This window comes from Drosophila montana, unplaced genomic scaffold, assembly GCF_035044405.1.
Source record: "Drosophila montana isolate Dmon_TW-CO22-7 unplaced genomic scaffold, ASM3504440v1 contig_1505_1, whole genome shotgun sequence".
NCBI lineage: Eukaryota > Metazoa > Arthropoda > Insecta > Diptera > Drosophilidae > Drosophila > Drosophila montana.
In genome coordinates, this window is record NW_026996452.1 from 5,031,596 (window position 1) to 5,053,565 (window position 21,970).

General features: G+C 37.9%; 4 protein-coding genes and 1 long non-coding RNA gene across 8 annotated transcripts in view; 3 read left to right on the plus strand and 2 right to left on the minus strand.

The window, feature by feature from the left end:
• Window positions 1-1,405, plus strand: part of Dhc1 (Dynein heavy chain 1) — a 30,587-nt gene extending 29,182 nt beyond the window's left edge. For both annotated transcript variants that reach the window (XM_064697808.1, XM_064697815.1), the window contains one exon: window positions 1,152-1,405. In XM_064697808.1, the coding sequence (XP_064553878.1) occupies window positions 1,152-1,405 (254 nt within the window). The remainder of the gene's footprint in view (window positions 1-1,151) is intronic.
• Window positions 1,406-2,128: 723 nt separating this feature from the next.
• Dh44 (diuretic hormone 44) lies at window positions 2,129-20,473 on the minus strand. Of its 2 annotated transcripts, XM_064691340.1 has the most exons (4): window positions 19,811-20,473; window positions 13,750-13,981; window positions 7,483-7,605; window positions 2,129-4,337 (listed from the first exon to the last, which is right to left on the minus strand). In XM_064691340.1, the coding sequence occupies exons 2-4, from the start codon at window positions 13,978-13,980 to the stop codon at window positions 3,678-3,680; spliced, it is 1,014 nt and encodes a 337-aa protein (XP_064547410.1). In that variant the 5' UTR covers window position 13,981; window positions 19,811-20,473; the 3' UTR covers window positions 2,129-3,677. The 2 variants fall into 2 exon arrangements, with proteins under 2 accessions (XP_064547410.1, XP_064547419.1); XM_064691349.1 differs by lacking the exons at window positions 13,750-13,981; window positions 19,811-20,473 and adding an exon at window positions 11,136-11,490.
• LOC135435692 (proline-rich protein HaeIII subfamily 1-like) lies at window positions 5,632-6,231 on the plus strand. The gene is made up of 2 exons (XM_064692860.1): window positions 5,632-5,841; window positions 5,900-6,231. The coding sequence occupies exons 1-2, from the start codon at window positions 5,670-5,672 to the stop codon at window positions 6,145-6,147; spliced, it is 420 nt and encodes a 139-aa protein (XP_064548930.1). The 5' UTR covers window positions 5,632-5,669; the 3' UTR covers window positions 6,148-6,231.
• Window positions 9,493-11,001, plus strand: Fst (Frost). 2 transcript variants are annotated; one of them, XM_064691327.1, is made up of 2 exons: window positions 9,493-10,236; window positions 10,297-11,001. In XM_064691327.1, exons 1-2 carry the CDS (start codon window positions 9,523-9,525, stop codon window positions 10,828-10,830), a joined length of 1,248 nt encoding a protein of 415 aa, XP_064547397.1. In that variant the 5' UTR covers window positions 9,493-9,522; the 3' UTR covers window positions 10,831-11,001. The 2 variants fall into 2 exon arrangements, with proteins under 2 accessions (XP_064547397.1, XP_064547389.1); XM_064691319.1 differs by having other exon boundaries at window positions 9,494-11,001.
• Window positions 12,635-13,255, minus strand: LOC135434694 (uncharacterized). Its single transcript, XR_010437268.1, has 3 exons — window positions 13,105-13,255; window positions 12,999-13,026; window positions 12,635-12,926 (listed from the first exon to the last, which is right to left on the minus strand). It is a non-coding gene; the product is annotated as an uncharacterized LOC135434694 (long non-coding RNA).
• Window positions 20,474-21,970: the final 1,497 nt, after the last annotated feature.

Below are 21,970 nucleotides of genomic sequence, written 5' to 3' on the forward strand. Positions count from 1 at the left end.
CGGCTTCTATCCTTCTTGTTATTATTTTTTTTTTCTTTTGCTCGACTAAATTCTATGTGTGATAATACGAATGTTAAAGGCATAATTTGCGTTGCGTGCGTTCTGCTTATCCTGCAGATCTTTGTTGTGGTCAGCTGTTGATTAGCTGGGGGCGTGGCAGACCCAAAAGTTGTCGAATTTTCCAACGAACAGCTAAACGAGCGCCTCCTTTGTGCATATTTGTCACATATTTTACATGTACATAGTTGCTAGAATGGCTATTTACCACTTTTTTGTCATGCGCGTTCCAGTTTTTGCGGCTTCTTTTTAATTGTGTGCAAAAGAACTTTTAAACTTTACAAGCGTCACGTTTAAATTAAATTATTAAGTTAAATCTGGAAAGCCAAACCATTTAAGTGAGCTCCTTGGTTAAATGTATTCCCTGAAATATAATGCCAAGTCACAATTGGAGAATGTAACTCTTGTAAATCAAAGCTTAATAGAACTTAATATATATTATATCTTAAACATTTCCCTCAACTTCTATTTGTAGTACAGGGTATCTTCATTGCATTGTTAATGGATTTTCTCAGGTGTTTTTACAACTTATTCAGCACACAAAGCTTTGTATTTTCAATAGATCTATCTATACAATAGCCAAAAAACTTGCATTGAATGCTCGAGCGATAGATAAGTGCCAACTAGCAGTTCTCTAATGGCTTATACGTGACGTAATAAGACAAATTCAGTGCATTTCCAGCTGAATTCAACAATGTTGGCATTTGCATAAATCCAACTGCAGTGCCAAATGCGTGTGCACAATTGGCGGCAAAATTAAATAACACATACGCAGCGTGGTACACATATCTAGTCTAATGTATATTTTCTATGGTACATAAGTTTTGTCTGTCCTTTACACGTGCCCCGCCAATGGGGACAATTAGAATGGGGTCTTCTCCTGGCCCGTCTATTAAAACACGGCAATCTTGTTGCCAGGCTAATAAAAACTTGGGGCCGCAAAAATGGAAAGCACATGCGTGGGCCCCTGACACATATTCCCCGAACGTTGGGCCCAACTTTATGCTGGCCAACAAATTAACATGGCCACAATTAGGTGTAAGCATAATCTGGCGTGGATTTAAACATTGGCTTTTTATTGTCTTTTATTGCAGGCGCCTCACTGGATCGACGCAGCGGCAAGCTGATTGAGTCCAAAATGAAGGTGCTCTACGAACAAATGCCTGTTATATATATATATGCCATTAACACAACCGCCGGCAAGGATCCCAAGCTGTATGAGTGCCCAATTTATAGGAAGCCGCAGCGCACCGACCTCAAGTATGTGGGCTCCATTGATTTCGAGACCGATTTCAATCCCAAACACTGGACACTGCGCGGCGTTGCGTTGCTCTGTGACATCAAATGAAGAAGTAAAACACAACCACACACACCATCCACTTGCTGTCCCTGTCATTGTTTGTTCTGCTGTCGACTGCTTTGTACGTGCCTCGTACTCGTAATGGTACTGTGATAATTATCGTTTTTGGGAGTCCTATTCCTATTCCTATTCCCATTCTTTTGGCCCCTATGACAGGGAGTCCGGGCACTGTCTCGTGTAGGAGACGTCAGAGATACAACAAGTTTATTAATTATGCCCTCGAGCTATTCAAGTGGCAGCCCCAAGGGCACATCCATCGTACACCATAATTAGCTGTTGGCCCATGTCTAGAATTACGCCTAAGTGTTTTGGCCACAATCTACACTTCAAATACACTTGTCAACTGAAAATAAACGTTTCCCCCCTCTTTACTATCTAGCATGGCTAAATGAATTTTTTATTATGCTTTCGGGGAAATTTGTTTTAAAATAAGTTCGACATAGCAAATATAATAGCTGGTAAGAAAGAGACATCAAACAGCTTGTGCGCTGAAATAAATGTTCTTTTTGGACTTTTCAGTTAATCAATAGATGCTTAAAGCCGCAATTATATTACTTCCAGTACGAGGATGGAAAAAATGACTAGTTTTGTTAGATTTAAGTCTGTCTAAGTGTGTTCTTCAAGAAATCTTGGTTCGATCCCCTAGGATAGAAGTTTTCAAATTTGGTTTTATTCTTGAATCGCAGCCATTAAAAATCAAGCTTCTTGGAATTGAATGCCGTTTTCATATTTTGTGTTTTTTATTCACTGGTTTCATTAAAATAAATACATACATATACATGCGTACATATACGATTATAATCCATGTAGTATATAAACATTTATATATATAGTTTTGAATTTCAAATCATTTGACTTCGCGTTTACATTCATTTATTCAGCTTTATTTAGGTATGAGAAAAACGTTTATTTACATATAGAAAATAATCTTTGTTTCCTTTTCGTTTTGCATAAAACTCATAAATTTACATAAGTGTGTGTGTGTGTATGGTAGCGTATTCGTGTGTCGACTCGATCCATTTACAACACATAGCTTTAATATATATATTTATATATATATATAAATATTTGTTTATCGTATATATGTAGATAGTTTAATTGAGTTTTAGTTTTCACATGCATAAGTTTAGGTTAGGATTAAGTAGCTCATCTACATTAAAATCGTTAGTCGTATTTTTTTTGTATGATTTGCAACCATTTTTTGTGTCTTTAACATCTTTCTTAACTCTGTTATAACTTTCGTATTTTAACTAAAGGAAGAAAGGAATGAAAATAATGATATAATATGCCTGATTGGGTTGACAGTCGCATTCAGATTTGACAGTAAGTTTTGACTGTGTGATATCTTTAAGGTTTTTACTATTGTAAGTATTCTTTAAAATTCAATTGGAACAATTTATTTTTCATTTTGAGCATCTGAACATTATAAGTGTATATTCTTTTGAAAATGCTTAAAAAATATTAAACTAAAAGAAAATACGCATTCCGCCAGCGGAGAATTTAATAAACTGCTGTTAAAGAAATCAAATTCAGCATAGTTAAAGTTAAAAATTTTAAATTTCATTATTTAATAAATAAATATTAAACTCAATAGCTGAAGCATTTTATATATATATGTATTTAAGCATGCATATTGCACTTTATAATATTTATTTAAAAACTACACATGTTATTTACTTTTATTAATCAACATCATTTATGCTATTAAACATATTCATATACATGTATATATATATATATATTTATTTATTTTTTTTGTTAGTATTCTTTATTATATATTTTTTTAAGTTTTTTTGCTAGTCAATAAATACAATTGTTGAGTATAATTACGTTGTGTTAAGGGAACGTTCGTTTCATGTGGTTTTTTTTTATATATTTTGTTTAAGTGGAGCATCTGAGAAAGAGGTAGCACGAATCGTTACATAAACCATTTAGTCACAAATACCGAGGCGAAATTCAAATAGTAAGTGCGAGTGTGAGCTTTGTGTACATTTAGCAACAGGTCGCTTAAAGGGGGGAGGATTTGATTATCGGAGGGTTGCACACACAATATGCCTGCCTTATAGCCAGCCATTAGGAACCGTCAATTTAGCAACTACTAACATCTAGTTAAACTCTAAAACTGTTTGCTGTATCTGTAACAGTGTAACAGTGTCTGTGTGTGTTGTGTATCTGAATCTGTATCTGTATTTGTATCTGTATCTGTATCTGTATCTGGGTCTGCATCTGCACTTGTATCTGTATATTTAGCTGCTGTCACTTAATTAGCATAGTGTGGATTTTTGTGCATGCGATAGATTAGACGCCAGGGCAGCCGTCCATTTGCATTTGCCGCTTCTAGGGGTCTGTCCATATCATTCATCGGCGGCTGCTCGTTGGCCCAGTTCAAGTTAAGCTCATCCAACATTTCGTTCTCGTCCTCGCCGGTATCCTCTTGCTGCTGCTCCTCCTCCTCCTCCATGCCAGCCAGAAGGCTTGCTGCGCTTTTGCGAATGCCGTTTAAATGATTTGTTTCGTTTGCAATTTCATTTCCGTTTGGCTGCTGATGTTTGGCCACGCCCTGGCCGTGGGTGCCGGCGTTTAGGGATTTGTTGGCATCGTCGAGCAGCTGCTGCTGTTTTGCCAGTGGCTGCAGAAAATCAAAAAACCGTGAGGCAGCTATCGCCGAGGAGGAGACCGGAGAGATTGCTGGGCTGCCAGCGACAGAGCCGGCGACAGAGCCGGAGTCGGTCTGCGGCCAGCCGTAGCTCCAGAGTTGACTGGGGAAATGCTGCTGCTGCAGCTGCTCGCGACGCAGCAGCTCACGCTGTCGCTCCAATTGCTGCTGCTGCTGCTGCTGGTAGCGGCTGTTGCCCCAAGTCGCCGGCTCCAGAAACACACGCTTACCCACGTTCTTCAGTATGGCCCGATTCAATTCAACCTGTGCGCAGGGTGTGAAAAGTAAAGAGGGAAAACGTTTGACATTAAAGGAAATGAGTAGAGGGAATGTTGCGAGTAATTCGCAATGTGTGCCACGCCACAGCTCCCCCCCCCACACAGGCACATGCACAGCATAAATATTTAATTTAACACACTGTCAATTAGATTTATGCTCTAATTTAATTATTTTTAATTGCAATTTAAACTTACAGTTTTCTCAAATTTCAGTTTGTTAATTTCCTGTCTAAATTAATGAACATTTTTTAGTGTTAAATTTAATGCGTCTTCAGCTGAATTATTTGCAAAGAATGTTTACTTGCCAACTCCAAAAAGTACGCTACGAATTGTGCTCAATGGATTCGCCTGAAAAGTATGCTACAATACTTGAATCGGGCAAGAACAGTAAAATAAATACTCCGTGCAGCTAACTGTTTATTTCACCAGATATATGTCGAGTATATGCCGCATAGGATAGATAAATACAAATAAATAGTCATGCTAGCTTATCTCTCGTTATTATTAAGATTCTTCTGCCCTTAACCAAGGAATATAATCAGTTATTTATACAATTTATATGGCAAAAAGATGATATTCAGATACGTATGGATATATATTCAAAATCAAGGTAACACCTCAAAATCTAATTTAATTTTTTAAAAAAAGCGAACATATTTTTTATCTGTGACAGAAGAACAAACATAATTAATTAGGTATCACAAGTTCTTTCAATCTACGAGATATTCGAAGGGAAATGGAAAAAAGCGATATTTATCGATTTTGGACAAATGCGGGAAGTAATGTAACTTGTTCTGCGTTTAATATAAAATATATTTATTTAATAATTTATTTAAATAAATAATATTTCTTACCATATTTGAATATTTATTTATTATTCAAAATCGAATTATAAATATTCTCTTTGTTCAATCATTATATTAAGTACAAAAGTATTATAGGCAATCACTGCCTATAATTATAAAACTTAATTGCATTTATACAATAGCTGTATTATCAACGTTCTTATCAGCCAACAATTGGCAGTTAGTAATCGGAATACCCCATGAGATAGTTTTCAAGTGCGACGTACACAGAAGTGATAAACTTGAGGAACTGCAGTTTGTGTTGTTATGTTATGACGACTTAAATTGCTGCTAGATAAAAGAAAAACAATTTAGTCACTTTTTGGGATATTCCCTGGAATGTCTGGGCGCGATAAGATTATAGCAACATGTATCGCATGCCTGGGAATTCTGTATTTCCACAATTGGGCCCAGTATTATAAAAGCCACCAAGAAAGCCAAATGCTCAAACAGTAACAACCAACAATCCAACAATGAAAGCTATAGCAATTACAGTGCTGGCAGTTAGCCTTTTGGTGGTGCTAGTAGCAGCCCAGCCACAAAGGTTTGGCCACGACGGAGCAGTTGAAGAGCAGAGGCCACCCAGGGAAGGCGGCGAGGAGCAGCGGCCAGTGGGCCCTCCAAGCAGTGATGAGGACTCGAATGGTGAGTCCTTCGACCTCGTTCTTAAGCGATCTATTTTATTTTTCTGGTATTCTTTTAGAACGGCCGGACAAGCGACCAGGCCATGGTCAGCGTCCTCCTCAGGGCCAGGATCAGCGTCCGCCGCAGGGACAACGTCCTCCTCACGACCACGAGCAGCGTCCACCACACGGACATCGTCCCCCACATGGACATCGCCCCACACCACCGCCTCAGGAGGATAGCACCACAATTGAACCCGAAGATTCTACCACAGCTGAGCCTGAGGACTCGACGACCTTGGCGCCTGAGGAAAATACTACACTATAGAATACTAAATACTCTCCAATATATATGAAAATATTTCTTTTTGAATACTTTATTAAATGAATCACAATTTGTTATTTAAGCACACACGAGTATTCCCGCTTTTCTACACCCACAGCTCAATTATTCGAGTGCACTGAAGAGTTTTCTCGCATTCATTCCCTTTGACAAATCAATATACAATATGATTCGACATGTGTAAATGGAGCGCACAGCCTCTGCTCGGTCGGGATTTTTTGTTGGAGAGGCACCCAAGGGCCAAATCGTTTGAATTCCTGCCATTAAATCGTTTGATTTTCTTGCCACATTTTACCTTGCGCCGTGGGGTGCATCAACATTTTGGTAACCAAATAAATTTCGCTTTGTTGCCAGGGTGAAATATTTATATTACGCATACGACGCGTTGCTTTCCTCATACACGCAAACAGGATGCCACTAAGCCTTTGCTTGTTGGCTGCCAACAGCCTTAAGCTCCAGAAGCATTTTATTTTCTACCCTGTACATGTTAAATATTTGGCATGCTATGCTATAAGGTTTCAAAGAAGTTTTCTTAAGTTTTAAGCCAAGGCTCAAATGATGTTCCTTATGAAAATTGGTTCAGTTTTGAACCGATTTGTCGATTTCTAAGAAGCATATTTTGATTAGAAATAAGATTAAATATTTATTAAATATTTATGCATCTTTATGTATTGCAGAAGTATAACTATTTAAGCGAGTGTATAATAGGTCAGTTTTCAGGCAGAGGTCAGAGGGCATCTTCAAGTCATTCACACCCGTTCACACTTTCCAGCTTATATCAGCTTTCCTTTTGATATCTACCTATGTGTTATTTACATGGCTAGCATGAGGGCTTTTCAATGCCCAGCGATAAGATGCGCCTTTGGGCGAGTGTCTGACAAATGGGCCAACAGCGTAACGAGAGACGGGCAACAGGAAAATGGGAAATGGGGAGCTGGAGATGACCTTGCCACTGGCTAGGCATTTGACGCTTATTTGCAAATACATAAATTTATTGTTCTTTTAGCCTGTTCGCTAAATGAAAAAAGTTTACGCAAACGATGCGCATGACCTTTTAGGTTTCTTTCCAACTATTTGCATTTTGCCATTTGCAGCTCTAATTTTGATTAGCTGCAACAATTTTCCATTTACATCAAATCGCACTTTCAACTCGCAACTGCCAGGGAGAAAAAAATAAAATTGTGCTTACGCGTTGCTTTCTCTTTTGTTTATCTTGCTAGTTGAATGGAACAAAACTGAAAAGTTTTCCTTGTGCTCATTTGCGCTTATTAAAAATACCAAAGTGGACAATGGTGGCCAACTCAGGTACACACTCCTCACCTGCCGTGTGTTCTCCTTCATCTGCCTGCGCGCTATTTCCAGCAGCAGCCGCTGGCGTAGCACATCCAACGGATTGACAATGGACAGCGACGGTTTATTTCGCTTCACCAGGGCGTACTCATCCTGAAAGAAGAGAATAAGGGGGAGAGATCCATTTATATGCATTCATTTTCAACTTCTGATTGCATTCTTAATACAAAAAGTTTTCAAGTTAACAAATGTTTGACTTGGTTAAACAGTTGTCTGGCAGAAATATCAGCACGAATGGCTAATTTATAGAAACTATAAAAAAAATTTTATCAAAGACGATGAACATAATAATACATATAATCAGGAGGAAAGAGAGAGAGAGAGAGAGACAAAGATATAAAAATATTCTATTTCTAATCTGTTTTGCTTTTTTATAATAAAAGATAATATTTCCTAAGATAAAATACCTATCCATAAATTGGCAATAATATCGACAATAAAAAATAAATTTCCAAATTTACAAATTCTAGCAAATCTATGAGCTAAATATTTGTTCTAATATTATAGGGAGAAAGTGAAAGAAAGTTGTCTGGGAGAAATATCACAATGAATGGCAAATTTATAGAAGCTATATAATGAGAAGGGGATATATCTAATCTGTTTTGATTTTTATAATAAAAGAAGATATTTATTAAGAAAAAATGCCTATCCATAAATTGACAATAATATCGAAAACTAAATTTCTAAATTTACACATTCTGGCAAATCTATGATTTAAATATTTGTTCTAATATTAAAAGGAGAAAGTGAAACTCGGAACACATTCAATAATATTCAGATATCTTATCGTGTGCCGACATTCAAATTATTGAATGTCACATTTGTAAATGAGTTTTAAATGATCAGATGATTAATCATTTTGCGTGATAAGTAAGCCCCTCCTCACGCTGATAAACGCTTCCGTGGAACTACTTCACATTTTTCTTATTTTTTTATTTGCCTAATTAAAAAAAAACATTATGGGATATGTTCTCGCTGCTGTTTGCAGGCACATAAATAAATATTTACAATAATTTGCAAACTCGAGCAGCTTTCAGATAACAAATAGTGTAAACAATTCAATGCAGATAACAATGAAAAATTCTAGATGATTTGTGAGTGACTAATGAAAGACAAAATGTAAAGGAATCATGATCAGGGCCAGGCATAAATGTTGAGTGTGGGAAATTCTTTAATGATAAGATAATATGGAGTAATTATATGTAGGAATATATTTAAATTACCATTATAAGATATGGATAAGATATAGTGAGGCACTTAATAGTTATCAAAATAATTTGTATCGATAGTTAGATAAAAGCTCAAATGTAGCTTTATTACAATGGAAGACATTTAAGCTTATATAGAATTATCTTTGTATGAGTGTTATCTATAGTTCGATAAACCTGGGTTCTTTAAAGCTGTCGTAGAAAACTAAACTGATAAGCCTTGAAAAATGTGAACGCCCCCAGCTATCAAGTCAAGCGAATTTTAACGCATTCCGATTGGTAATTCATTATCGATTACTCAGCCCATCCATAGACGCCGCCAATTGAGTTGCGATAAAACCAAATTGAATATGGAAAATAACCGAAGGTTCGAGGTACGATCTAAAACCTTAACCTTGTTTACTTTACAATGGAAAATAACTTGAGGTTAACTGCAACCTTAACCTGTCCAACTCAAGTCACCAAAGCCTGAACCAGTTCATCCTCGAAAGATTAACTTAATCTATCTTTCGAATAAAATAAAAAAATACTCAATTGAAAACAAAATCCCCAAACAAATCAGATGAACACGTATTGCTATACGCAAACCTGTCGCTGGTTAATACGCAATGAAATTCACTTTTTTTTTGCCGTTTTGCTTATCAGACACTATAATTGAGATTGCGATTAGATAACATTTTGTAGTGAATGGACAGAATGTCTGAGAGCCATGGTAACTGCGCTGACAATGACCGCCTGCTTTCTTCATATAAAAGCCCGCTCTATACTCCGAGCCGATTAGTATACATCGAACAATAGCAAAATGAAGGTTCTAACAATTGCGGTATTCGCGGTTCTCTGCGCCGTGGTCGCTGCCAGGCCGAATGGCTTTGGCTGGGGACGCTACCAGGGAGGCTGGGCAGGAAATGCTCAGCGCGGCGGCTGGAATGGCAACGGTGATCAATGGCATGGTAACTCCGGTAGCTGGGGCAACAATTTGGATCATGGACGCTGGAATCGTAATGGGGACAGATGGCATGGCAACTTTGGCGGCTGGCATAGCGATGTGAACGGTTGGCACAGAGACGAGCGCTGGGAACATCATAACAAGCATGAAATACGCACTGGACAGCCGCCAGCACCGCCAAGCACTCCAGAACCTCCAGTGGAATCGGAGTCTACTCAGGCTCCGGTAGAGTCAACGCCTGAAGCACCTGTGCAGTCTACTCAGGCCCCGGCAGAGTCCACCCCAGAAACTCCAGAGAAATCTACCCAAGCACCAGAGGAATCTACGACTGAAGTACCTGAGGAAACTACCCCGGCGCCGGAAGAGCCCGTAGAAACCACTAAGGCCCCAGAGGAACCAGAGGATTCTACAACCGAAGGTTCGGGTGACCCTCAAGAAACCACTCAGGCACCCGATGACCCAACTGAGACTACCCAGGCACCAGAAGAACCAGAGGATTCAACAACCGAAGGTTCGGGTGACCCTGAAGAAACCACTCAGACACCCGAAGAACCAACAGAAACTACCCAGGCACCCGAAGAGCCTGAGAAGTCAACTAAGGTACCCGAAGAACCTACAGAAACTACCCAGACACCCGAAGAGTCTACCCCGGCACCGGAAGAACCTGAAGTGTCTACGAAGGGAACAGAGGAGCCAGAGGAGTCAACCAAGGCACCCGAAGAACCGACAGAAACTACACAGGCACCTGAAGAGTCTACCCAGGCACCGGAAGAGCCTGAAGTGTCTACCAAGGGAACAGAGGAGCCTGAGGAGTCAACCAAGGCACCCGAAGAACCGACAGAAACTACACAGGCACCTGAAGAGTCTACCCAGGCACCGGAAGAGCCTGAAGTGTCTACCAAGGGAACAGAGGAGCCTGAGGAGTCAACCAAGGCACCCGAAGAACCGACAGAAACTACACAGGCACCTGAAGAGTCTACCCAGGCACCGGAAGAGCCTGAAGTGTCTACCAAGGGAACAGAGGAGCCTGAGGAGTCAACCAAGGCACCCGAGGAGCCGACCGAGACAACCAAGACACCCGAAGCATCAACGACCGAAGGCTCCGGCGAATCCGCTGAGTCAACGACCGAGTCGGTGGAGGGCAGCGGATCGGCAAGTGCATAAGTACTCCCTTAGGAGCAGAAGTAGGAATTTAATTATAAGCTCGATGTAACGCGATGATAGCTAAACAAAAAGGCAATTGAAAACCAAGTGTACTGATGGTTTTTTATGCTATTATTATTATGTTATTATAAGTAGTTGGTTTTATTTTAATTATACGATTGATAAATCACATACTCCACATTTTATTTTTGACTACTCTTGAAGAAGGCACTTGAATAGATTAAAGCATGGAATTTGTCCAGACTTTCGATTCGTTATGTCAACATGACATTATCATAATGTCTAGAGCACTTAAGATAACTCACCAAGTAGCTTTCATAAATAAATAAATGTTGCCAGTTGCTAATCCAAAATTTTTAATCGTTGAACAATTGTCAGTTCCGATAGATCGCAAAATGTTTCCAACGTAGCTCTTATCTCAACCAAGCAGCACATAAAACAATAAACCGGGTCCATTAGTCATGCCGTTCGATCGATTTATATTCGCACTGCGGCAATGGAAAACTTTCTACGTAAGCATTTGAATTGCATCAGTTGCGTGAATTATTTGCCCAATGCCAATAGATTTGCATAACCAACTGTATTTAATTCTATTGACCCCGGGGCAACTGTTCAAATAGGCGACAACTGGAGTTGGGCCTATAAAAGACCGTTTGTCGGGGCCAATGCAATTATAAGTCAATCATGAGAGCTATTACATTAGCCATCTTTGCCGTCTTGTTGGTCGCCGTTTTGGCGCAGCGTGGTCCCGGCGGGCAAGGACCACCGGGTCGTCCAGGTGGACCACCTGCCCAGGGACCACAGCGTGGCCCGCCCGGACAGGGACCACCGCGTGGCCCGCCCGGACATGGGCCATCGCGTGGACCTCAGCAGGATGATGATGATAATGACGATGACAATGACGACGATAACGATGATGATAACGATGATAATAACGATGATGATAATGACGACGATGCTGATGATGATGCAGATGAAAACGATGATAACGATGAGGATAATGATCAGGATAAAGATGCTGACGATGATCAGAATGACGCCGATCAGGATGCTTAGAACTTCGAGGCACCAAAGTGCGGCTCCCAACTGTTCCTCTTTCAAAATGTCATTCAGTAAAGAACATTTATTTCCTAACTTCTAATTTGACCTATTTTTCCATTGCCTTTAGACATTGGAGAACTTGACTTTTGAAAATGGCTGGCTTAGAGTATATGTTATTTAATTTTAGGAATCGAATATAGTTGAAGCTGCTGCAATAGTTAATGGAAGTGCAAAGTACAGAGTATCAGCTATTCATCAACATCGTTTCAGCACAGCTTCAGCCCAAATTATTATAAATTGTTTTTAGCAAACTTGCCGCATAAGTTTCAATTTGGCTAAAATGTTTACGCTGCAAAAACTTTTAGCTCGGCCCTAAATAGTTTTCATTGTTTTCAATGTGCGCACAATGCAGCCAAATGGCTGATAAAATATGATGGACCCATGATGGAAAGTGAATGTGAATGAATATGAAGACCACATTCGCAGGTGTTGCGGATCGTGTTTGAGTGGCCCCGGAAGTTGGTCCTTTGAAATGTTCGCCAGCTAAGCTGTCGGCTTGACAAGTGTTGGCAGCATTTCTCCAGGTGTTCAGCTCTATTGTTCCCAGTGGAACGCACACACATTGGCCAAATTAAACGGCATGAAAACTTGAACTTTTCTTGTCAACTTTGTTTGGCGATTTATTCGCGCTGTAAAACAACAAAGCTACAAGTTTTATTTATCTTCTTGTCAAATGTAATAAACAAGGTAATAATATGTTCTGTTTACTTCTTGTTTACAAGTTTTTTTCCCGCCTGTCTAATGAAGCATGCATAAATCGTTATTAAAAAATTTTCCATTGAGCAAATTTAACAACGAACAAAAATAAATGTCGAATCCATTTTTATACATTGACTAATTTGTTTGCTTTACAGGCTTTTCAACAATCTTCTTGTTTGGTCGGTGGTCACGCTTCACGGCCTATCGATAAGATAAGTGGGGAGTATTTGGAAAAAATGCGTCTCGCTTGCCAATAACATTGAGAATACTTCCATTTTATAGAATTTATTGCGTCTCTGGCAGAAATCAAGAGTTACTTCATCGGAAATCCTACTTCAAATCAATTGTCATCACATAAGAAAACTTACCAGGAAACTCTGATGCATTCTGTGAGAGCTAGTTAAACAAAATTGCGATAAGATACTTAATTAAATGGGGCTACTGAAAGCTAACTTATATCAGAGATATATTTACCAATCAGATAAAGATTTATAATAGGCTTTGCAACCACGACATTGATTATTCTCTGACTAAAATAGTTGTAAAGCGGACAATTAAATGTCTTGCAAAAATGTTTAAAATAGTTAGCCTTTGATTTTGATTTTTTCTTTAGCCAATAATACTATTTGTGAATAAAATTTTGTTTCCAATTTTAATTGAGCAAGTCAAAATATTAAATAAAATTCATACGCTAACCTATTGGTTATAGTCTATGAATTTTTAAGGATCTTACGTATTTGAGAAGTTTGCCTAAGAATAGGAGATCTTGTCTACTGTTATTCAAAATTCCAAAAACTTTTATAAACTTAATCACATATTTTAATAACTCTATTGCTATGACTTTACTATATACAGGGTATATTATGTATAAGGTTGTATTTTATTTTAAATGATTTAAATTCTCGGTTTTTCCAGTAAACTTTTAAAAAGGGAATGCGTACAGATAAATGCTCTGATGGCAACATCAAAGCATTTCTCAATTTTTTGTTCACCTTTAAAAAGTCAAATGAAATATGAGACCGAAACGAAAAAACTGTCACAAAAATGAGCGACAACTGGTGAAAGCCACAAAAGGCAGGTGAACGAGAATGAAAAGTTGTTGTGGCACAACTTACTCACCTGTACGGCCTGTGCATCCAGATAGTCCAGCGGATATCCGTTGGCATAGCCCGCCCCGCCAGCTGCAGCTGCTGCTGGTGTTGAGCCACCGCCTGCACGACCAGCTCCACCGGCACCGCCGCCGCCACCCGCTGCCGTTGTCGCCGCACCCCGCTGTGCGGTACAAACGAGCCTCGTGGCGCTGAGTAAAGTCAATAGCACCGGGCAAAACCACGTTGTGGCTTTCATCATTCTGCAATTGAACAAAAATATTTAAAAACAAAAATGTAAATAAATAAAAACAATAATATTTGCATGGAAAATCAACGGATGCATGAATCGGGCGATTAACAGCATGCCGACCCACAAATTGCATAAAATTACATGAAAATTTAATTTCATCGTTTCGTTTTTGAATAATTGCATACTGAACCGACCCTGACTCATCATCTGGAAGCATCATTTTTTATGTTGTGCAAAAATCTAGCATCAAAATGCATAACTCTGTAATCTATAAAATATAAATGCATACCTGAAATGTAATACAATTTTTTATCAAAAATGTTTGACGGGTCAACTTATCAATTAGATTGCATATTCGATAGAAAATTTTTCGGAAAAAATACGAATTAAATTTCAACAAAATTGTTTATATTTGGTCTGTAAAATGAGATTTCCTGAATTTCAGTTTTTTTCTTATAGAATATTAATGTAACCTAAATCATATCAACTTTTGCGAAAATATTGCTCCAACATTTCTTAGTCTAACTATTCATCCAATCGATTTTAAGCCGATTATAAAGAATATCTTAACACCTTTAAATAAGGTTATTTGTTTAAGCAAACTGCATTTTATCGACCTAATTTCCTTATAATTTACAACCAGCTTTAAACTAAGAGGCGGATTGATTATCTATTTAATTTTTTTTAAATTACTTTAAATAGCAGCCATATTTTTATACCCGGAACCCATTGAAAATGGGTAAAAAGGGTTAATGTATTTGTGCAAATGTAACAGGCAGAAAAGTAAAGTATATATATTCTTGATCAGCATCAACAGCCGGGTCGATTTAGCCATAACCGTCTGTCTGTCCGTCCGTCTATCCGTCCGTCCGTCCGTATGTCTGAACGCAAGGATCTCAGAACCTATTAGAGCTAGAGAAATTTGCTTGAAATTTTAGATGTAGGTCCTCCTAGGCCATGCGCAGATCGAGTTTGTTTCCGATAATCGATAACTTGCCCCTTTTTCAAGTTATCGATAAAAATCGAAATCCTGTTTTTTGAGCAATTTTGATAAATAATAAGAGCTAGAGTCATCAAACCTGACATGTAGCTTCTAGAATAGAATGTATATATCAAGTATATTTCATTTTATAGCTTTCGCCACCTCTTACTTGTTATTCTTACTTGTTATTCTTAAAGAACTGCATAAGACTTGTAACAATTCGATTTACCAGTTCTGACACCTACACATGTTGAGCTCTTCATAGCATTTATTATTTCTTGCGCTCTCTCGCACAACAACAGTTTAGAGCGTAATTCAAGGGCAATCTATCAACATCAGGGAATATTTATTGTTAGAATATAAATAAAAAATATATAAGCACGCAACGTATCTGGACTTTGACATTGATATTGCACGTTGCAAGCGTGTCGGGAATATGTGAGAAACGCTGCGTGGAAAATACGCAACCTTTTGACATCGTGAAGTGTACTTATAATTTATGGCTCATGCACATGCATGACCTCTTCTAACCCCACATTCAACGCTGAACTGAACACTTCAAGCTGGATGGACTCGCCAAATGACTTTGCCCAGCGACAGCGAAACATAAACGTAATGTGTGGAAATAACATAAACAGATGGAAGGATCTGACGAGCTGCGGGGCTGCGGGGCTGCGTTTGGGTTGAGATGAAGATGGACACGTGGCGCTCTGGAGCTGTGAAGTGTATAGAAACTGACAGAATGAGGCATCATAAGGATGCAGCTAACCAAAGGGACTCCATTTGTGGCCACAGGACAATTTTTGTGCCAGCTCGATTATGCAAACGAGAATGAACAATTCGCTTTCGGCTGCCATAGACAAAATACCCTTCCGCCCTTTTAGAAAAAAAACTGTCTGAAAACTTGGCCAAATCAACTCGACTTGTCGTCGTTGCCAGCTCTTATGCGTTACACATTGCATGACAAACTGATAATAACCCACGGCCAGAGTATACAAAAGCTCAAAAGTCCAATGACTTGAAATTGGCTTACAATTTCCGCTTGACCTTAGAGCAGGAAAGAGCATACATCCCAAAAGTCTTTCGATATCTATAAATAGATGCAAAAACCGTGTAAATACAGTTTTGCAAGCGCTGCGGCGGTGGCGAGTGCCTATTTTTGCAGTCCCCCAAATGGGTTGGGCGCTTGGAAATTGATTTTGCCTTCACTTGGTGCCCACTGTAAGGTCCTCTCATTTATTCATCGTCACATCCTTTAACTATTTTGATTAGCTTTCAGCAATGTTTATGAGGGCTCCCATTGACGCACAAAAATATATATTTTCCTGTGACCCGCATACACATATTTATTAATGCGCTTTGTTATGGCCAGCAAAAAGCTTTAATATTGTATAAAGTGCACTCACTTTCTATACATATAAACATATCTCGAGTTTAAGGTCCAACTGTTAATTGAAATTCGGCCAAATGTCAGTCTCAAGTTATCGTGCGTCATCTGTCTGTTGGCTGCTCTTTGAATTGTCATCAAATCGAGATAAGTTCTTCTTCTTTTCTTTTCCTTTTCAATTATAACATGAGATTGCAGCGTGTACTTCGTGGCGTATACGCAACGGGCCTTGTGTTCAGTTTCTGTTGCATACTTTTGGGCGCACACAGAATCCTTTTAATATTATTCATTTAGTCAGATCGCTTGGCAGCTGGCTTGCGATTTATAATATAATTTTGCGTAAATATAATGATATTTTATAGATAAATGGCATTTGTTAACAGACAATACGAAGTTCTTTAGTGAAATGAAATAATTAGTTCTGATAATTTGAAATTATTGTGAGAAGTGAAATTGACATGCATAGCATATAATTTCTCACATCTTTTTGCACGCATTAAATAGATAGTTTTCGAAAGGCAGGGCATCTTTTTTCTTGTTCTTATTTCTATCACCTTTGCTGGCGCCCCTTCCCTGTCAAACACTGAGCTCTAGTAAAGCTGAGCTGTCAGCGTAAGACTTTGGCGCAAATCTCTGGATGTTTAACTATTTGCGAAGCTTACGACACGCCCACGAGACATATGTAAGTAACTGTAATAAGTGGCAGCAATGACATTTGGGATTCGGGCAACTGTCATATTTGGGGCCATTTCATGTGCCAGGATTTGCGAATGTTGAACAATATTCGAATATTGAAATGTTGACAGCAGCTGCAGGTGAGCACAATTCATAGATGTGCGCCAATACTGCCTCCCCCCCTCTCAGCGCCTCCCGCGCTCTATTGAAGCCAAAAATGTTGAAAAAAAAACATTCGGCGGCAGCCTAAATTGAAATTACATTGTTAAAATGCCAGCATATGAAAATGGCTGCATTTGAAGTTGAGCAAATAAATATATTTTGTTTGAGCGTTAAACAATGCTTGGCATGGTATGGCCTAATAAAAACTGCCCTGCCCCACTGTGTGCCCCACCTGCTCCACCCCTCTGCCTAACTTTTCGATAAATAAAGGGACTGCCCCACTGAGAAATCGTGATTGCCTGCAGCGATTGTGCCTATGAATTCGCTCGCTTTTATCTGTGCTGTAAAAACAGCAACAACAACAAAAGAGTATGCATAAAAATATAAAATAATTCATATATAAAAATATATAAGAAAATAAGACAGCAAAAGTCTCGTTGTCTATTTGCATTTAACATGTATGCAAATAGCTGCGAAGTTGGGCAAAAGTTTTGGTCGATAAAAAGATTTTTACGAGCGAACAATTTGATTTGCCCGCTGATCCATGGTAAATAAACGAATGAGTGAATAAATGAGCGAATGAATGTTTTCACTGCTGCTCAATGTTGTGATTCAATTGCAATGCTGTGATTCAATCGTATTGTCAGCCCAGCCTAGCGGGTATGCTAGACTAATCAAATATCCCTTGGCAGGCAGAAGATTCATTTCAGACTATTTCCAATTCTTAATAAAGTGCAATTCTGGTATACTGCTATGTTAGACTAGAAAAAATACCCATTAAAGTTTCGTTTATTAGCTTTAATAATTTAATAGTCCACAATTAAACGGGTATTTACGACTATTTAGATATCCATTAGCATAAAGGTATACAACAGAAACATATAATGAATAAATGAATGTTTTTGTTTAATGACTAGCACACATTTAATCACCTGCAGTCGCGTATACCCTCGCCAGAAAGTTTAACAGATATTGAATATAATTTAAATATCCTTCAGCAACAAAAAACAATACACTAAACTAAAGGTCTATGTATTAATCTATGGTGCAATAGCCGTCCAATCTGCTTGCACTCTTTTCAATCGACTATTCACATACATGACATTACAGAATAAATGTTTTTGTAATTATTATCAAATAATACCCTCTATAAAATATACCAGGGTATACCATATTCGTACCTAGAACATAAACCCTACACTTAAAATGCACAGCAGCGAAGATTTTAAAATTAAATCAAAATCGAATTGGAAATGTTGCCGCAAGTCCTTCAGTTACGATCTTAAACCGTCTTTTATGAGCGCCGACAAACGTGACCTATCGCCTGGCTCTTCCTGATGGGAATAGCAGGACGGCAAGTTTTCGTAGCCAATCAAAAGTGGAAAATTCTCTTCAAATCTTGTTTGCAATCTATTAAATTACAGGCTCAGGACATACGACGACAGGACGAGCACAAGGAGCCGTAACAGAAGTTGCCGAACAAAAGTGAAAATTGCATAAAGGGAAAAACTAATTAGCTGGCTAGTGTCTTCTATTGAGAATCTGTCAACTAAACAAACCATTAATTCCCGCCTTTTATATGAAATTAAAATTAAAGGGCATACCATATTTTGACTGTGAAGTTTAATTCCATTTGGCATTTTCTAAGTCGCTTTCGCTCGAACGTGCTGCGATTCTATACATTTTCTACCACCAGCAAATTAATCGCCAACAAATAATGAAATTGGCCAATGTTCCTTTACCAATGGACATCTATAAATTAAGCCTCAAGCATAATTAATTGCAAGTCATTTTATTTAACTGATGCTTTCTTTCGGGCTAAGCCTTGTGCCTCAAACAAATGTAAATTGGCATTTCATTTAATGGCTACACAATGCACACAAAAGTTGAAAATGTTTAATATTTTTTTGAAATGTAACATCTGATTAATTATTAAATGTAACTTCTTTTAAAAAAAAGCGATTAAACACGTTCTCAATTCCTAAAAGATTTATTTGATGTACTCACAATATTTAATACTTGATTTGTTTAAGTATTTTCTATATTTAAGCAAAAGTATTCGAATTCTTTATCAAACTTTTTAAGAACAGTTTATATTTTGCGTGATTTAACATAAGTTTATCATAAAAAAAATTATACAAGTAATTTTTTTGCTGCTTTCTTTGATAAAAAAATCTTCCTCTACTTATTCTAAAAAAAATCTGCTCAGCAAAGATTAATTTAAGAGTTTTTCTTGAGTCTTTCTTCTTAAAGCAATCCATTTTTTTTTTCAAAAGTTCTCATCTGTAGCTTTTATTCTAAACATGACAAGAACTATGTAAGCTTTTTGCTGATTTTAAAGAATTATTAAACTTTTTTTTAAAAAACTTTCAACTCTGATTTACTCTTCTTCACCTTTTCACCAATATATTACTTGTTTTTAAAAGATTTTTGCTGTTTTCGAATAAAATTTCAAATTAATTTTTAAATAAAAATAGATTCGATTGCTGATTTATTCTTTTCCACAATTTAAGCGATATTTTATTTCTTTACACGATTTTTGAAATTCATTTTAATTTAATTAGCTTAAATATAGTTAATTTATAGTTTATTTATCGAAAATCTTTTCAAAATATGTAATTCCTTTTACCCACCAGTTATATCGTTGATATGGACTAATCCACCAAAATGCAAATCGTCTGCTTGATAACGCGTTAAATGACACCAAAATGCGATTAAGTTTCGTTTCTTTTATTTGTTTTGTGGCTGTTTGGTAACAATTTTCTCACATAAAAACGTTAGCACCTTATCAATTTGGTAATTGGCCGGGAAAATAATTCGTTTGATCTTAACACTGGGTAAATATTTATGGTTTTCAAGATTTGCGACTTGCTGGGCCTATTAAATTGGCTCACAAATTTTATTTTATGTGCTCACGCGCGACGGCACTTAAACCAAATGAGACAAGAGAGAAAATGTTGAAATTTGAATATTTTGAGTATTTCTTATTCGCACAAAAATTTATTTTGAAATTGAAGTTTTAATTGGGTGCCATAAAGTAGGTCTTAAGGACCTGCTGCTGTTCTGGTGGAGCTGGGCTTTTTATTATTATTATTTTTTTGTTTTTTGGGCTGTGTCCGAGAACGCAACAGGCTGACGACGAGCGAAGAACTCAGAGCTCGAAGCGTACGACGCTTGTTTTTATAATGCGAGGCAAGGACGCTGAGCGCTGCACGAAGTGCCACAGCACGAAGCCGAGCAGCGACAACGACGACAGGACGAGCACGAGGACAAGGACGAAGCCTCAACATTTCGCCACGCGTCTAGTTATGAATGAAACCATGCGGCACGCACCTTCGTGGGTGGCTTCACATGTTGCCCCAACAAAAAAAAAAAAAACAAAACTCTGGACAATGGCAGTTACAGGTACGAAATTTCGAGCGTTCGAATGTTGCCACAGGAGCTACCGGCAACATGTTGCAGCAACATTTAGCCACTGATTTTTATTTGTTTTTTTTCCGCGTCCACTTTGTCTTGTAATTATCGAACTCAATTAATATTTAATGAGTTTTTATTTGCACGTCAATTGTTTGTTTTCCTTTTTTTAGCCGGTCAAAGGGTTCGACATGGAGACAACCTTATGGCCATTGTGGCTAACAGCTTTTGGCGGATCAGCGTTCAGGTGTGAAATTGCACGTCCGTCATTTTTGTCTCTGAAAAAAAAAATAATCAACAATTGGTATGTGATAGTATAAAAGTGTGAGTACTTAAGAGTTGATCTTTTCATGTCGAACAATATAACAATATTTTTAAAAGGTGGTTTAAAATTGTTGTACATATAATTGTAGATGTGTATTCTTATGTTAAATAACCGCATTTTAACATATCAAAATTTTGATGCTTTTTATCATACAAAATATATTATTTAAAAGAAGAATAGAAGATTTTCTATCTTAATCGTGACTTGCCTTGTGTTCAATTTCAACAGCTACGTTTAAATCTAAAAACACACAAAAAATAAAAGAAAATATAACTTTTTACCTTTTAAATGGTTTAATTGAATTTTACAAGAAAAGTACTAATAAATCAGAAAGAATATTCCCCTTTTTTTTCGTATTGCAGACGATTTAACACATTTAGAGCAATTAAATTGTTCTTGAGGGAATCTCATTTATAACTCTCTTTGGAATTCTCCTCGATAGCATTGTGCACATCTTTCAACTTTTGCGTTTTTATCACTTTTATGGGCTCCGTTCCGATTTAACCTTTTGCTCAAATGAATTGTCAAAATGTCGCCGCAACAGTGTTGCCACCATTCATCAAAATGCGAATCGCATCGCCCTCCCCCCCCCTCCCCCTTACCAAGCAACTAGCGGAGTCCTGCCTGTTGCTCAACAGCTTTGACATCCGTTTTAATCGCTGTCAATGCGTGTCCGGGTGTAATTAAACACGTGGGCCGAATCATGTTACCCGTTGCCAACGCCAACTGCTGCTGCTGTCCTTTGTGTTAACCATTTGCCTTGCCGGCTGATTGAAATCTGTCAAAAAGTTGCTGACGCTTTACAGCACTGACTGCCACTTCACATATGGCGACCCTTAGAGTGTGTGTTGGAAATGGTTATTTATTATGGTAATCTGATGTCGTTAAAGCAGAGAAAAGTAGTTATCTATAATTGAGTTGTAAACGGCTGAGGAAATACTTATGTGACTAGATTGGAATAGAAAGTGACGATCAATTATAGATACACTAGCAATAGCTGAGGAAGCTAATGAAGTGAGTATTTTAATAGGTTTGGTAATGGCAGAGTGGGTAA

Coding starts and splice junctions, on each gene's coding strand:
- Dh44 (XM_064691340.1), bottom strand. CDS start 13,980: ATGATGAAAGCCACAACGTGGTTTTGCCCGGTGCTATTGACTTTACTC. Junction 7,606..13,749: donor TGGATGCACAGGCCGTACAG/GTGAGTAAGTTG, acceptor CTCTTCTTTCAG/GATGAGTACGCCCTGGTGAA. Junction 4,338..7,482: donor TGAAGGAGAACACACGGCAG/GTGAGGAGTGTG, acceptor CCCTGCGCACAG/GTTGAATTGAATCGGGCCAT.
- Fst (XM_064691319.1), top strand. CDS start 9,523: ATGAAGGTTCTAACAATTGCGGTATTCGCGGTTCTCTGCGCCGTGGTC.
- LOC135435692 (XM_064692860.1), top strand. CDS start 5,670: ATGAAAGCTATAGCAATTACAGTGCTGGCAGTTAGCCTTTTGGTGGTG. Junction 5,842..5,899: donor CAGTGATGAGGACTCGAATG/GTGAGTCCTTCG, acceptor GTATTCTTTTAG/AACGGCCGGACAAGCGACCA.